Source organism: Astatotilapia calliptera, chromosome 16 (genome assembly GCF_900246225.1).
Source record: "Astatotilapia calliptera chromosome 16, fAstCal1.2, whole genome shotgun sequence".
NCBI lineage: Eukaryota > Metazoa > Chordata > Actinopteri > Cichliformes > Cichlidae > Astatotilapia > Astatotilapia calliptera.
This window is the reverse complement of record NC_039317.1, coordinates 17,550,722-17,565,498: the sequence shown is the minus strand read 5'-3', so window position 1 is coordinate 17,565,498 and position 14,777 is coordinate 17,550,722. Positions and strand designations below refer to the sequence as shown.

At 39.4% G+C, this 14,777-nt stretch overlaps 1 protein-coding gene across 3 annotated transcripts in view; it reads right to left on the bottom strand.

Annotated features, from left to right (window-relative positions):
• Nucleotides 1–14,433, bottom strand: part of fancb (FA complementation group B) — a 28,100-nt gene extending 13,667 nt beyond the window's left edge. For 2 of the 3 annotated variants that reach the window (XM_026143933.1, XM_026143932.1), the window contains exons 1-8: nucleotides 13,512–14,433; nucleotides 13,265–13,411; nucleotides 12,915–13,004; nucleotides 10,995–11,123; nucleotides 10,202–10,374; nucleotides 8,966–9,396; nucleotides 8,646–8,886; nucleotides 7,890–7,975 (exon numbers count right to left, since the gene is read on the bottom strand). In XM_026143933.1, the coding sequence (XP_025999718.1) occupies nucleotides 7,890–7,975; nucleotides 8,646–8,886; nucleotides 8,966–9,396; nucleotides 10,202–10,374; nucleotides 10,995–11,123; nucleotides 12,915–13,004; nucleotides 13,265–13,411; nucleotides 13,512–14,423 (2,209 nt within the window). In that variant the 5' untranslated portion in view covers nucleotides 14,424–14,433. Of the gene's footprint in view, nucleotides 1–7,161; nucleotides 7,976–8,645; nucleotides 8,887–8,965; nucleotides 9,397–10,201; nucleotides 10,375–10,994; nucleotides 11,124–12,914; nucleotides 13,005–13,264; nucleotides 13,412–13,511 lie in introns of those variants that run through there. The other variant, XM_026143931.1, reaches the window with a different exon arrangement.
• Between the last annotated feature and the right edge of the window lie 344 nt (nucleotides 14,434–14,777).

The window sequence follows — 14,777 nt, the reverse complement described above, 5'->3', positions numbered from 1 at the left end:
CATTGTAATTAATGGAACCATGAATTGGTTTCTCATCCGTTTCTTTATATTGTGGCATGAGTGTCAAGTAGTCAACTTCACCTGGTCAGGCGAAGTTGACTAGTTAATGGGATTTATTGATTCTGCAGGTCTCACAGTAATTAGGCCTGAGTGTAGCCAACTAAACTGAACTTCAGTCATTACATCTCTTATATTAGTCCATGTTTTATCCTTTGAATCCCCTCTTGGATTTGCCATTAAATTGGAAAAGGAGACACAACAGTGTCAGAATGAGGCTCTCTGTGTTGTTTTCCAAAAATATGTGGTTAATCACAGTTAATTCATGATTTAACATGGGGGACAATTACTTTTTCACACAGGGATAAGTACGTTTGGTGAGCTTTTTTTCCCTTAACAAATGAAATAATCATTTAAAAATAAAATTTTGTGTTTTCTCAGGTTATTTTTTTCTAACACTAACATTTTATTTGATGATCTGAAATATTCAAGTGTGACAAATATGCAAATAAAGAAATAAATAAGGAGTAAGAAATCAGAAAGGGGACTTTCTCACAGCACTGTAAGTGGTTTCACATAAGATTGATATCATCTGTCATAATCATTCCAGAGTTTCTATTGGCCCAAATATAACATGGGGTGCACCCAATTTAGTGCTGCAAATGATTCCAATCCCTTTTAAATGATAGAAAACAATCTATCTGTCTTTAGCTCATAATTTCGCCCTTGTGGATCCCCTGGCTTTACTTTGAGAACCACTGTTTCGAACTATACGAGCAGAGCACCAAACTAAGCAGCAGTAAATGTCTCAGGCATAGGTATGAATAAATCAGATGAAAATCTGGAATCAGGAATTGGGTTCTGCATTTTTACTAAATCCTGAGGCCTTAGATGTCAACAATTTGGTCGGATAAAGTGCTACGCTTCTCTGTTTTCCCCTTTTGGGCGGTCTATCACAGCTGAACGCAGCCTTTGAGCTTTTCTACCAGTGGCCAGACATCCAAAGGTACTTAACAATGTTTCCTTTTTCTCTAAGTGAATTATAAATATTCGGAAATGATGTCACCTTTTTGTTGATGTCTTTAACTTTGCTTTTCATTCTTGTGCAGTTTATTTAGCAAAATATCATATATCTCACATGAAAAAGGTATAATGGCTTATTTTGAGCAAGTGTATAGGTAAGCCCACAAACTGTGAACATGCACTATGTTCCTAAATGTTATCACACGCCCGTATTCACGTGAATTATTTTAAATTCCAGGGTTAATACCCCCAGGTATGTAAGGTATAGTTTTAGAATTTGAGCTATGTTTTTGTAGATTTAGACAAATAAAATATTTATTGTAATGGGAAAAAGTTATGTTTGTTATAAAATAATATCTTTCTGTATACTTCCGCTGTGGACTGTTTCCCTTCACTTGTTTGTTGCTGGCTGATGATATTTGTTTGTAGATGGACTGAAAAGTGAAGGACAGATCTGCATAACAGTAATGGTACAAAGCAGCTAATGACCCTTGCACTCCTTATATACTGTGGTGACAAACTCTTTTCTTGAATGCTATTCATGAAAAAAGGTTATTTATTGGTCTGTACATCAATAAAATTGACCGTGCACCATATTTACTTTATTTCTGCGTCTCCTGTCATTTATAAATAAGTGACCAGTCCTCTGAATTGACATTTTCATCCATTTGTTGATGAGAGTATAGTTTGCATTGCTTTCTTCTACAACAATAAAAGATGGATGCCTTAAAAAAAAAAAACGGCACAAACACGCAAAAATACTTTTTTGTGCTCGGTTGCAGATCTAAGAAAATGAAAACACTGCCACTTCTCTTTGCCAAGCTGATAAGTCAGGGTGATGACACATGGCATGGATCACTGGGTGGCCTGAGGTGACATAGATATGATCTGACAGTAGGTTTCCATTAATGCATGATAATGGACTTCACACTGTAATACAGAGATTCCATCAGCTGGTGCGTGCCTACTAGCTGAAGGGAAAATACTGGCACGGCTCCAGAGGCATAAAACGGCAATTATATACCTAAATGTATTTATTGTTTACAAACAAATATGTCCGTTAGATGGTTTACACCTGTTGTTACAGCATTTGTGCTCAAACAAATGCAACCACTACCCTAGTCCTATATGTACAGATGGATATACAGTCGTGAAGGTTTTGTGTATCAGGACAAAAAAAAATGAAAAAAAACCCAACTATCTTGTATTTCCCAGGTTTAAGATTATTAAAACACCACCTCAGATAAGCACTGCGATTATTTATTTTAAAAAAACTGAGAGAAAATGGAGAAGCACTGGGGTTCAGGAGGTTATAGAACCCTTTTCAGCAGCAACTCGAAGTATTAATTTGGGGAAATTTTGGTTTACTCTTTTTTACAAAATTGCTTCAGTTCATTGAGGTTTGTGGCCACTAAATTATGCACTACGCTCTTAATGTGCTGCCACAGCATTTCAATCATGTTGAGGTCTGGGCTTAGACTGGGCCATTGTGGCACATTGATTCTTTTTCATTTAGGCATTCTTTTGTTGGTTTGCCGCCATGCTCAGGATTATTCTCCTATTGTATGACGCAGCTTCAGCCAAGCTGTACCTGTCAAACAGATGGCCTCATTTTGACTCTAGAATACTTTGCTACATAGAGGAGTTCATAGTGGACACACTGATCCAGGTGCTGTGGCTGTAAACCAGCCGAAATTAGCACTTTTCCACCACTGTGCTTTACAGCTGGTATGAGGTGTTTCTGCTGATATGCTGTGTTTGGTTATCGCCAAACTTGGCACTGTGCATTATTGTCTGAGATGCAGCTCTTGTGTTTGTTGCAATCTCTCTCTCATTGTATGATCTGACCTTGCAGTTAGCTGGGATGTCCACTCCTGCGATGATTGGCAACTTTCCACTTTCGCGCAATAGAATAACAGACAGAATAACAGACATAAATTGCCTAGAAAATGTTTCATAAACCTCCTCCGATTGATGGGCAGCATCAACTCTTTCTCTAGGTTCATTGCTCGTGTTCCTCCTCATTGGCATTGGTATCTTTCTTCCATGTTAACACACATCTAAATGTTCCAGACCAGCAAACTGCCAAAAAATCTGCTTTTATAGATGTGCTCACACTTACTGATGATCAGTCTGCTACTTACCCTCTTAAATTCAATGGAACAGTAAGCATGTACTGTAATTTTTCACACAGTTTCTGGATTTTGTCTTAAGTTTTATTAAATAAAAAAAGACAGTATGATATGACATGTTGTTATTCATCTGATGTTGTGGTTACTGTGGTTATTTAAAAAATATGCTCTGTTATGCAAAACTTTACAAGTAAAAATGTGTGCACACTCTTTTTCACAAGAGCATACTAATATATTAGGTGTCCAATAATGTTAGTAATTGCCATTCTGTTGACAGCGCTAGCATCCATTCAACCCTGTTTTTTATTTAGTGCAGAATACATGGGCTGTGGTGGGTTTATTGAGAAGGTCACATGAATCATCCAACTGCTTTTTAGTGCTTAAAACACAGGGATTATAAACTAATCAGCGATACTAATCCGCACTTGGAAACACCAGCCATTACACTGCCAGAGCTCTACACCACTGCCCAGTGTTACTGCTGTTTGAATATGCAAGGATGAAACAGCCCTCGTGCGATCAAGTTCAGTAGAACGATTTATGAAAGAAAAATTATTTGAAGCTTATAATTTATAAGAGGAAACAACTTTCCATCATCCGCAAGGTTTACTGAGGCTGGTTTGTGAGGTCTGAGAGGCATTACATGAAGGTTGCCATAGTAACTGCACCGGTGTTGATATGGCCACTTAGAGGAAAGCAGGAAATTAATGAACTTAAGAACACTTGTGCCTGGTTTCACCAATGGTGCCTCTTAAGCCTGGATATAAATACTGCATTAAATCACAAACACAATTTCTACTATATTCTGGTAAGGCGGAATGAGTTTCAGGGTTTCTTCAGAGGATTATGCTTACATGATGCTCAGATTACACTTAAACTACAAACAGGGATGGTTTTGTGAAGACTTTGTTGCATATGCGGTGTCCACTATTTTAAATGCGAAATTGGATCAATGGGAGATGTGACAAACTGCTATTGATCTGTAGTCTTTTCTCTCCAGTGTGTATGAACTGACACTGCAAACTGTTTCTATAAAAAAAATAATAACATGACATCAACTATATTCCTTTCAATTGCTTATCTTAGGGAAACATAGTATTGAACAAAAAGCTAACAAAAAGTGGCCAGATGATGTTCACATGATATAAATTCAGTATTATTCCTCTCTTTAGCATCATTTAATGTTTTTATGCAGAAAGAGATATAAGAAAGAGACGAAAAGGAAAATCTACAGCATTGTGACTATGTTTATTTAATCAGTTTTATTACTGTAAACTGGCCATGATAGTCACCCCTGGTGGACCATTCTAAAGCATGAAAACCCTATAAAGACTGTAATATTAGGCCTAAGGGCTTAACAACAATGGGCCTGCTATGTCAGCAATTTGTATGCAAAAGGTGCAACCTCAACAAATACTGTTAACTGCAACTGGTTTTAGAAATCTCTAATTATCTGTGGTGAGATGTTCCAAAAAAAGACTGTTTGTAGGTTAAATATTTTAAATATGGAAACAATAAATGCAAATGTTGCTAACTCATGAGAATTCTCCCTCTTTGAAATTGAGTGTCATTTCACATGGGAGCTCACTGGATACAGAATGATATAGCCTGTCTGTGTGTGTGTGTGTGTGTGTGTGTGTGTGTGTGTGTGTGTGTGTGCACGATGCATTATGTTGTAGATAATCAATGTCCTTCCATACCGTTTGGCTGATCAAGTGAGTTCCAGAATCTACCAGAGAAAAAGCCCTGTGACCCCGGATCAATAAGTCGACTGGAAACATAAAATCAGTGCCTTCGTCTCAGAGGGCCAGTATAAGCATGGTTAAAAGCATCATTCATCATGGGGATCACGTCAGCTGTAATTCAGATGTAAACAAATGGCATATCCTTATTTGTTATATATAGTTGTGGCAGATATAAACTCACCTGAGCTTAATAATGCTTTCCAGTGCAACGGTATCTTTATGTTATTGCTTATTATTATCCACAAAAATACTTTCAAAATTCAGATTTTAAAAAATGTGCTGACTTTGAGCACAGAGTGTAAAACATTTAAATAGGATTACAAAGATTAGATATGGAATCAAGCATGAAAATTATTCTAATTAGATAGCAAAATTATGGCATTTCAATTCCAAGTAACGTTCAAAAAAAAAAAAAAAAAAAGAAAGAAAAAGGTTAATTTTCTTAATTTATTTTGGTAGAAACTGGCTTCCACGCTAAAATCGCTGTAGGTGGGAGGCGTCGGCACAGGTGACAGATAATGTAGGAATCTGATCATTATCAATTTGTCTGCAAATTGCCTCAAGATGGGTCGCATACATTTTGTTTTCCCCTTGCCTGATAAGTTTGATAACAGCAGAAAATTTTCTGATTAAGGTGAGGAGGAGGAGGAGGCCAGAAACCCTGCAGAGGTCCTGTACCACTCACAGTAAATAGAATTTAACAGGAAATTATAGGACGACAAACCATGTTTTTTATTTGTGTGGCAGCACTCAGGGCTCTAAGGGAATACCAAAACAATTGAATTTTCCTTTCCACATGTGGATCCGTTTCCCTCCAGCCATTTACTGGTGTTATTTACTGTAGAGGATTCAAAGTTTTTCTTCGGGGCTAGAAGTGACAGAGGTGTTTATATCACAGACAAAAGGGGATGGGCTTCCTTCTGTATGTGAGAGACTACGTGCCGGTGTGTATGATCAGCCTGCATAGCAGCTGAAGTTCGAGGATTATTTTGTACCATAAAATAACAAAATAAAGGATTTTCAATTAACAATTCATTAGCTCACAGCAGTCTTACCATCAAATGGTAGGACATAAAGAATCCCTCATAATCTGAATCTTTTAAATGTGATACATTATGCTTGTCCTTATTTTCTGTATACTGTGCTTACAGTGGTTAAACCTTTTTAAAAAGCTAAACGCTCAGACTCTTTTCTCTCTCTCTCTGTATGATGTTAAAGATAGAGGGAAGCTCTTAATATTATAATTTAAGGCACAAGCTCACATAATGGCTTGAAGGGGAGAGTTGCCTTATAAAGAAATGTCCAGTATAAGACAGTTTAACTCCTCTCTGGAGGGGAGAGGGAGGGGAAACAGGAAACAGGAGGACAAAGGAGGGGGGAACAACTAAGCTGTAGTGCCTCTTCACCTCACTGTACAATACCTTGTGCAATACTTTTTGTAAATAGTCAACAGTGCAATAGACTCAATACTTGAAATGTGCAATTCACTTGTATTTTTATTTTTTATTCCTATTTATTCTATTTATCCCCTTTGTATATTTTATTTATATTTGTCTCTGTATTATATATATGTGTGTGTGTGTGTGTGTGTGTGTGTGTGTGTGTGTGTGTGTGTGTGTGTGTGTGTGTATATATATATATAACAATTCTGTAACTGTAACTTCGGTCGTTGCTGTGCTTTTTTTTGGAAGTCGAATTTCCCAGAGGAACCCACCCGAGGGATTAATAAAGTTCTATCTTATCTTATCTTATCTTATCTTATCTTAAACAAGCATTATTGCGAACTGTGAATCCTGCCAATCTCGTCTGGTTACAAAAATGTTCACAATAGGCCCACTTTAAGTAATTATGTTCCCATTCTGTGACAATGAATCCTGCGGTAGCATTTAACGCGATGAAGCAGAGAAAATAAAGGTGTAAAAAAAAAAAAAAGTACTACATACAGATGGAGTAGCTCCCAGAACAAACTAAATTAAATTCCACTGGGAGGAAATAACCTCTTGCCCTCCCTTTTAGCCAACGCTACTATTCAAGCTGTCACAAGCCTTAAGTATCGAGCCGTTTTGAGTACGATTTGATGTTTACTTGAATGAATGGCATCGTAACTACAGCACTGACAGGCTGTGCAGCATCGCAGCAGAAACATCTTCCAAGGACTTCTTTTTCTTTACATCCTTACGCATCAAAAATAACCGAACCATGAGGGGAAAGTACCACTAAAAGCTTTCAGTCAACTATGTGAGGAGAAACAGTGAGGAGAAGCATAAAGCGTCGCAAAACCATCATGTGGTGTCTTTATTCATAACACAAACTGTTTCTGACTCCTGGATGAAAGTGATCTCTGTCTAGCATGTGGCTGCAGGCAGCAACAGACATAAAAGGGCATTTTTGAACACATTAGTCTAAAAGGACATAAATAGAAAAATTAATTAAACAGAGGGCTGCATCATAAAGGTGTCATTTTAAGAATCCCACATGGTCCAATTGAAATGGGCTGAGGCTTTTATCAATAGACACTAGAAAGGCATAAATACAAAGAGGCTGTGCAGAGCGGCTAGGTTCTCATTTGTGGTAAAATGTATCTTTTTAGTCATTACACCAGACACAATAAAGAAATAAAGAGCTATTTAGAGGTGGGATTTTTAACCATGAAAACCACTGCAGCACATTAGTGGAGAAAACTGAATGTCTAAGAGTGCTGCCAAATCCCCATTAAGTTGGATTTTCGACATGCTTTGGATCAGCCTACGATACTGCCCCACATCCACCAGGGGGCTCAACTTCATATTGCTCCTCTCCAAGTCCCTCTGGCACATCGCTCTACACTTCTGGAGCCCCTCTACAGAACCTGCATCAGGGGTTTCTTTATATCCAAAGCACTTCTCCTTTAGCTTCTCTTCATCTTCTTCGCAGAGTAGTAATGAGGCATACTCTCTGAGAGACACCAGCTCTTTTTCCAGCGCTAAGGCAAACATTTTAGATGCACCCTTACCTCCAGCACCTTTGAGAGGCTGGATGGAACAGGACTCGGGGAGGTACGCCAGCAGAGAGTCCAAGAACTGGAACATCTGTAACTGGCTGCATGTGAACAAAAAAAAAAAAAAAGGTGACATTTCACAAGTTATTACATAATTCATGTCACAATACATTTAAAGAAGTTAAGTTTGTTGAAATCTTTTTTTGTCATTTGTCAGCTGATTCACAACCAGCTGCTAGTTCAGAGTTTATTTTGGGGATTTGTAATTTTAAGTGCTCTGCTCTCCAGAGAATCTTAATCTCTTTGATATTCAGTGGTATATCATGCTGACATACATCTTAGTCAACTTCAAAGCTATTTCAGCTTTGAATCTGTTAATATAAATTGAGCAGTGGAGGCTTCTACTCGTAGAACTATGCTTTCTTTTTCTTTAAATAAAATTTAATACATCACGACAATCCCTAGTAGAAGTGGCTCAGTGCACTGAGCAGTGATATTACAGGTTGTAATATCTAGCTTTGGATAACTAGAAAAGAAAATATAAGGAATAGCAGAATAGAAAGACTAAATGTAATAGCATAGGACAGATCCTTGTGGGTAACAGATGTTCTTTCTTCTTGTTTGTTTATTTGGTCCATGCGGTACCCTTAAATTCTAAGATTTACAAGAAATACTCCTTTCAATCTCCAAATTGATAATTCAATTGTAACTATACATCTCAGAAGTCAGAAATACAGCCTTACTGGTATCAGCCATCAGAAACTTATTTACCTGGAATGGACATGCAGCTCTCCCTGGAAAGGGGTTATCTGATGCCAGTTCAGCAGCATGAGAGCAGATGGTCCTGAAGAATTTAATAGTAGATACTGAGGGCTCACTTCTATCTTCTTACAACCCACTCTTTTTTGAATCCAGCCATTTATGTCACCTAAGCTGTATTCAGGAGAGTCTATATGGAAGACCCAGTGATCCAGCACAGTTAAAAGACTCAGGAAGTCCTCTCTAACCTCATCTGGAGAAAATAACAAAACAATTGTTAACATCTACATGTCAGGAGTAAAATCACAAGTCGCACACCTTTGTGCTTTTACCTGCTATGAGTTGGGGAGTTTTAAGCAGCTCGGTGTGCAAATTGTTCTGAATGTCTAAAGCAACTTGGCCACAGTGCAACACAACTGGTCTTTGGTTGCTCATGAAGGAAAAAGCATCTGGTGTCTGGATGTAATGGAGCATGACATGGCACTTGACACGGCCAGAGTTCAACAGAGGTGTCAGCTTGGTCACCGCAGTCACAGCCACTCTGCATGCGTTGAGATCATTGGTGCTGATGGCGTTGTGCTGCTTGCTTTTTTTGGCTGGGGGCTCTGGGAATGTGGAGGCAGAGAAGGAAGAGGAGGAGGATGATGATGGCGAGGAGCAGGCCGCAGGGAGCCAGAACACTTGGCTCTGGGTCTGGATGACTGCGGGCCTTGAGCACTGGCCCGTGTCTGTCAGGATGGATAAGCTCACATTGGTCACTGGTCTGGAACAAAAATAGCACATCACTAACAATCAGATATCACACAGATAGTGGCTATTCAGAGTGGAAATTGATATAACAGTAAAGACGATGTGTGCGTGTGTCTGTGAATTGAATGTGCGACTGCTTGTGAATTGATTATTTCCAGGCAGTGAAATTACATCAGCTGTGCAAGTACACCAATCAAAACAGCAATGTGTGGGACTTAAATGGCACCTGAGACCGTCATGAAAGTAGCTTTCCTTCACATGTTCTCAAATGAAAAATCGGTAACAGGTGGATGGAGGAATCTGATAGCTTTTTGTTCCCACATAAGGAGGTTGGAAAGATATTAAAAACTTGTTGCCATGGTGACTACCTAGTCACCCTGTATCTGCCTTGTAGTGAGGGGCAATCAAAGAGGCAAAAAAAGGATCTCTATCCAGTTAGTGCTGATTATGTTTAGAGTTTCTTACTGATTTAATCGAGCGCAAAGTAATGTGATTTATTCCACATTATTTCACAGCAAACAGCAACTGTTTAAGTTCAGATAAATCTAATCAGACAGCAATGATACCGTCTGACAGCTGGACTGTGGTTCTTGTCACTTGATTAAAGCACAGAATGCCATGTTGTTTGTTGTTGCCTCTGTCTTCACCCTACACTCATGGATCCACTCAACCACACGAACAGATTATGAGTGACAAGGTATCAAGCAGATTAAGATTTCAGAGGCGTCACTACTAAATGTTTAGATAATGCGTTTCAGAACCTTGGACCTTTGTCCATCAAATAATTTTTAAAAATGTAACAAAGAAATCATGTTTACGCTGATCTGTCAGTAGTTAGTATCACTCCCACAACCATTCGGCCCTCAGTGGTGCGATGCCACAGCTTGTCAATTCGAGGTTTTGAAGACACCGCTGGGATGTCGTGAATCTTGTCATCCAAGGCCTCGTTCTTTGACTCATCATCAGAGTCCCACAGAGCAATAAGCCCTTCCTAGACGGAAAGTGCAAAGACTATAATCAGCAATGACAAGTGTGTGACAGCACTGACAGCAATAGCACTTTATGTCAGACGTTTCAATTTGAACAACAGGCATTTAGGCACAGACACAGTGGACTTTATGAATGTTATTTAAAAAGCAGACTTCAGATGCAATGATGCAGGTAAAAGAAAAAAAAAAGGATGTAAAGTATTTGAAAATTTTCTTTGAAAAACATTTATTTTGGGGAATACACTGCATTTGTTGTGGGTGTTTGTTCGATTTAAGAGGCCAACAGTTTGTTCACTTCAACTTCCTGGAGATCATATTAAAAGAGAGGGGGAGAGAGAGGGAGAGAAAGGGAGAGCGAGAGACAGATTTTGTGTTATAAGCTTCATGTTATGGACGCACAGTGTGAGCACTCAGGTCGCATCAGAGCATCGGGCCGTATAATGTGGGACCCTGCATCGTGACCTACAAACTTCTAACCCCTGCGATTCAATCGTACAGTTTGAGCAGGAGCTGAATAACGTGACTGAAAAAAATTGCACAGTGTATGCCGAGCTTAAGTTTAACAATTTACTCTCTCAATACACTTCAACAAAGCATGCATGATGTGTTATTACTGTAGTACCTGCTCATGCTGTGTGAGAACAGGCTCTCTTTCTGAGACCACATCAGTAAGGGCTTTGACCGACTGCCGTAGAACGCTTTCCTTCACTGTCACTTCTCTCTGAAGCTCTTGAAGCACAGTCAATCCACTCTAAATTACAAATCATATCTGATTGACAGGGCACATTATAAATTTAACACACAGTGAGTAACTTAAATTAGGTTCACGAGGGGTCAACATCTCATACAAATACCATCATCAGGTCTTTAATTATGCAGCAAATGTGACTGCCAGTATGGATTAAATCAAATTAGCATCACAATAAACTGTGTGTAAAAAATATTTTTCTAATTTTGATATACAAAGGACGACAAATTAAAGGAAAACCCTGAACCCTTGACCCCTACAGTGACGAGATCTTGCTGCTCTGTTTTGCTATAAGGGCATTTTGCTGACACAGCTTGAGTCCAATAGTCCCTTTGGAGGGAAAGACTGCTGAAAATCAATACAATCAGTACAAAGTGGGAGTGGTCACTTCCAGGGTGACAAGACCTCCATCCACAGGGCCTGAGGGTTCACTGAACAGTTCATTAATAATGAAAAATGATCTGAATCATATGACATGGCTCTTGCAAACACAGTGGGATTAGCATGTGAAATAGCACTCTGAACCGCCATTATGAAAGTCACCAATTCATTTTTAAAGAATGGTATGTATATGCCTTCAGTAAAGTTTCAGAGAATTGAAGAATCAATGCATTGGTGCAATGCAGCTGTTCTGATGGCAGATGAACCTAACCCCTTATTAAGAGGCTTTATGTTGATTTTTTTCCTTTAATTTGTCACTGCTACTTTGCTAGATAACAAATGCATATAGAAATACATCCAAGTGTTACAAACCATTAGACAACACTGACTTATCACACAACACATCAGAAGTAACTCAGATGAAAAAAAATAAAATAGAATGCTGTAACCATCATTCTCGTATGGTTAAACTAAAACATAAAGTCTTCCATTCATCAATTTGCTCATTTTCTTAAACAGTTATCCAATTCAGTTATGTATTGCTGGAGCCTATCCGAACTGTCACTAGGTGTGAAGACAGATAGATCAGCAGTCCATCACAGGGCTAACACATGATAGAGACAGACAACCATTCTCACTAGGATTCACACAAACATCTAATTTAGAATCACCAATTGACCTACAATGCATGTCACTGGCCTTGAGAGGACCCATGCAGGCACAGTGAGAACAAGCAGACTCTATACATAAAGGCGGGAGCCAGCAACTGGTTTCAAACCCAGGATTTTCTTGCTGTGAAGCGCCATTGTTAGTCACTGCACCACTGTGTGACCCCTGAAGGCAATCTATTACATACATAAACCATATGGAAAAAAGTACTGGGCCATCTACACATTACACCTACAGGAGCTGCTCGGTCTTTGAAACCCATGCCATGAAGCTCCCGGTGCACAGCGTTTATACTGGTGTTAATGCCAGAGGAGGTGTAGAGCTCTGAAGTTTTTGAGTCAGCAAATTTTAGCAATAGGCGACCCCACTAAATGTTTCCACGTTGCAATACATTTTGCAATACAGTTAGCTCTTATAGCTTATTGTAGAATATCTACTAGGGAAGAGATTTCACAAATTGACCTATTGCAATGGTGGTATCCTATAACAGTACCCTGCTCACATTCTATGAGGCCTTTAGAACCACCCCTTATTCACCCACATGTTTGTAAAGGGAGACTGCATGGCTGAGTTCTTGATTTCATACACAAGTGAAATCAGTTGCAATGAAAAACCCTGAATTCAAAAATTAAGAGGCCAATTTGACCCAATACTTTGGACCATATAATGTATGACCATTAGCACAAAAAAAATATTACTGCAGTGCTTCTACACCTACTCTATTAATGTGTTATAAAGACTCACCTGCAGTCTTGATTCCAAAGCTTTAAGTGTAAGGAGATAGTTCTCTGGTGGAGGAGGGGATGTCTTTGGTGCTTCAGTGTCCTGGCCATGCTGAAACATGTATTTTCAGTTAGACATACTTAAAAAAAATCCTAAAACTCCTAAACTAAAAACTCCTGTAAACTAAAACATTAAGTCTTCCATTCATTCATTACATTTTTTAAACGCTTATCCAATCAAAAGTTGTGTGTTGCTGGTGCCTATCCATCACAGATAGATCGGCTTGTCACATTTGCCCCCCACGCCCCCGAAAGGGAAATTGGTGGAAATAGGAAGAAGAACATCACTCATAAGAAGAAAAATATGCTTACAGAAAATGAAACACCACAAAGGTCAGTGATGAGGAATTCTTCCAATGCTATAACTCGATCCTTAAAAACCAGCAGCATCTGGTCTGTTCCACACCCCAGGAAGTCATCCACATGGATGGAGGTGACACTTGACCAGAGGGCAGCTATCTGGAGAAGATGGTTTAACAAAGTAGACTTTATTAAAACTTTTAAAGCACAATGAGGGGTAGACAAGAGACTTGGACTGTAAAAAGATCATGAAACCTGCCTGAAAAGTTTCCTTCCATATGGTGCAAACATGCCCCTCACAAAAGGATACAGCAAACAGAGAACCATATCTTCCTGTGTTAACTACCTGAATATTTTCAGGTTGCTCAAAGGGTAACTGACAAACATCTTTTACTACTCCATTCTCAAAATAAACAAGTTGCCGATTAGATGTTGCTGCAACTACATCACATTTAAGCACACCATCCACTCTGTCAGCCGCAACCACCAAGATGCACTGTGTGATGCTAATGTATAGATGAGGTAAAATCACACTGCCATCAAACACTTGTCCATCTTCAACAAAATAGCCAAGGGTTTGGCTAGTGGACTCTTCTGGAAGCTTTTGCAGTCCGAGAACAAACACCTGTCCTTTATGGAGAGGGAGTTCACCTACAACACAGTGGGAGAAATGAATGGGAACCTGTCTCACTCCTTCTGCCTGCGGGGATGTATAAAGGACACCACCTTCATGCCTCCACAACACAGTTGGACCCTGGAGAATATACACAGCCCCCTTCATTTGATAAGGGAGTTTAAACTCCACACAGGGCTCCAGTCGGTTTGAAGAGCTCAGTGTGAGAAGACTGTACTGAAAACTGCTTCTTTTCTCACTCTTCTTTATCACTAAAACACATGGCGCCGTGGCTCTCTTCTGAGCGTCCGTGACGCTTTTACATTTCACAATATCCACATGAGCTAATCTTTTCCTGCTGATGACAGCCGCTCCGTCAGCTGCCTTCAGAAACGTGTTCCCTTCCCGTTCAAATGAAAGACTGCAGAATATTAACTCGCTTCCTTCGTTGTCATTTGTGCCCGGAGCCCGTTTGCAGTTAAATGAGATAGTCTTTCCACAGTGGGAGAGCCGATGGGGATTTCGATACAAATCTTCCGAGAGCACACTCTCCATCATGCAGCAGAGAAGGGTCCGTTTCCGCCTTCTGAGACCTTTAGTCTACGTTAATGTAAACTTCGAAACTGTCACTTTCATTACGGTGGTGTTACAAGTTTAAATACACGCTAATTTTACTTGTGTCAACTTTTGTTTACACCGAGGTCACACTCGAAGTAGCGCGCCAACGGTCTCTGAACGCTTCCTGTCAGACGAAATGCATTGTGGGTGAGAGTTGTAAGCGAAACAGCCATGCACCGACACGGAAGTTGAAATGTGTCGCTACCTGGAACATTTATCTAAACAGACTTGTTGTAGGAGTAGTTAGGCTTTTAACAGGTCTTAGACACAATTCAACACTCCCTCGGTTACGAA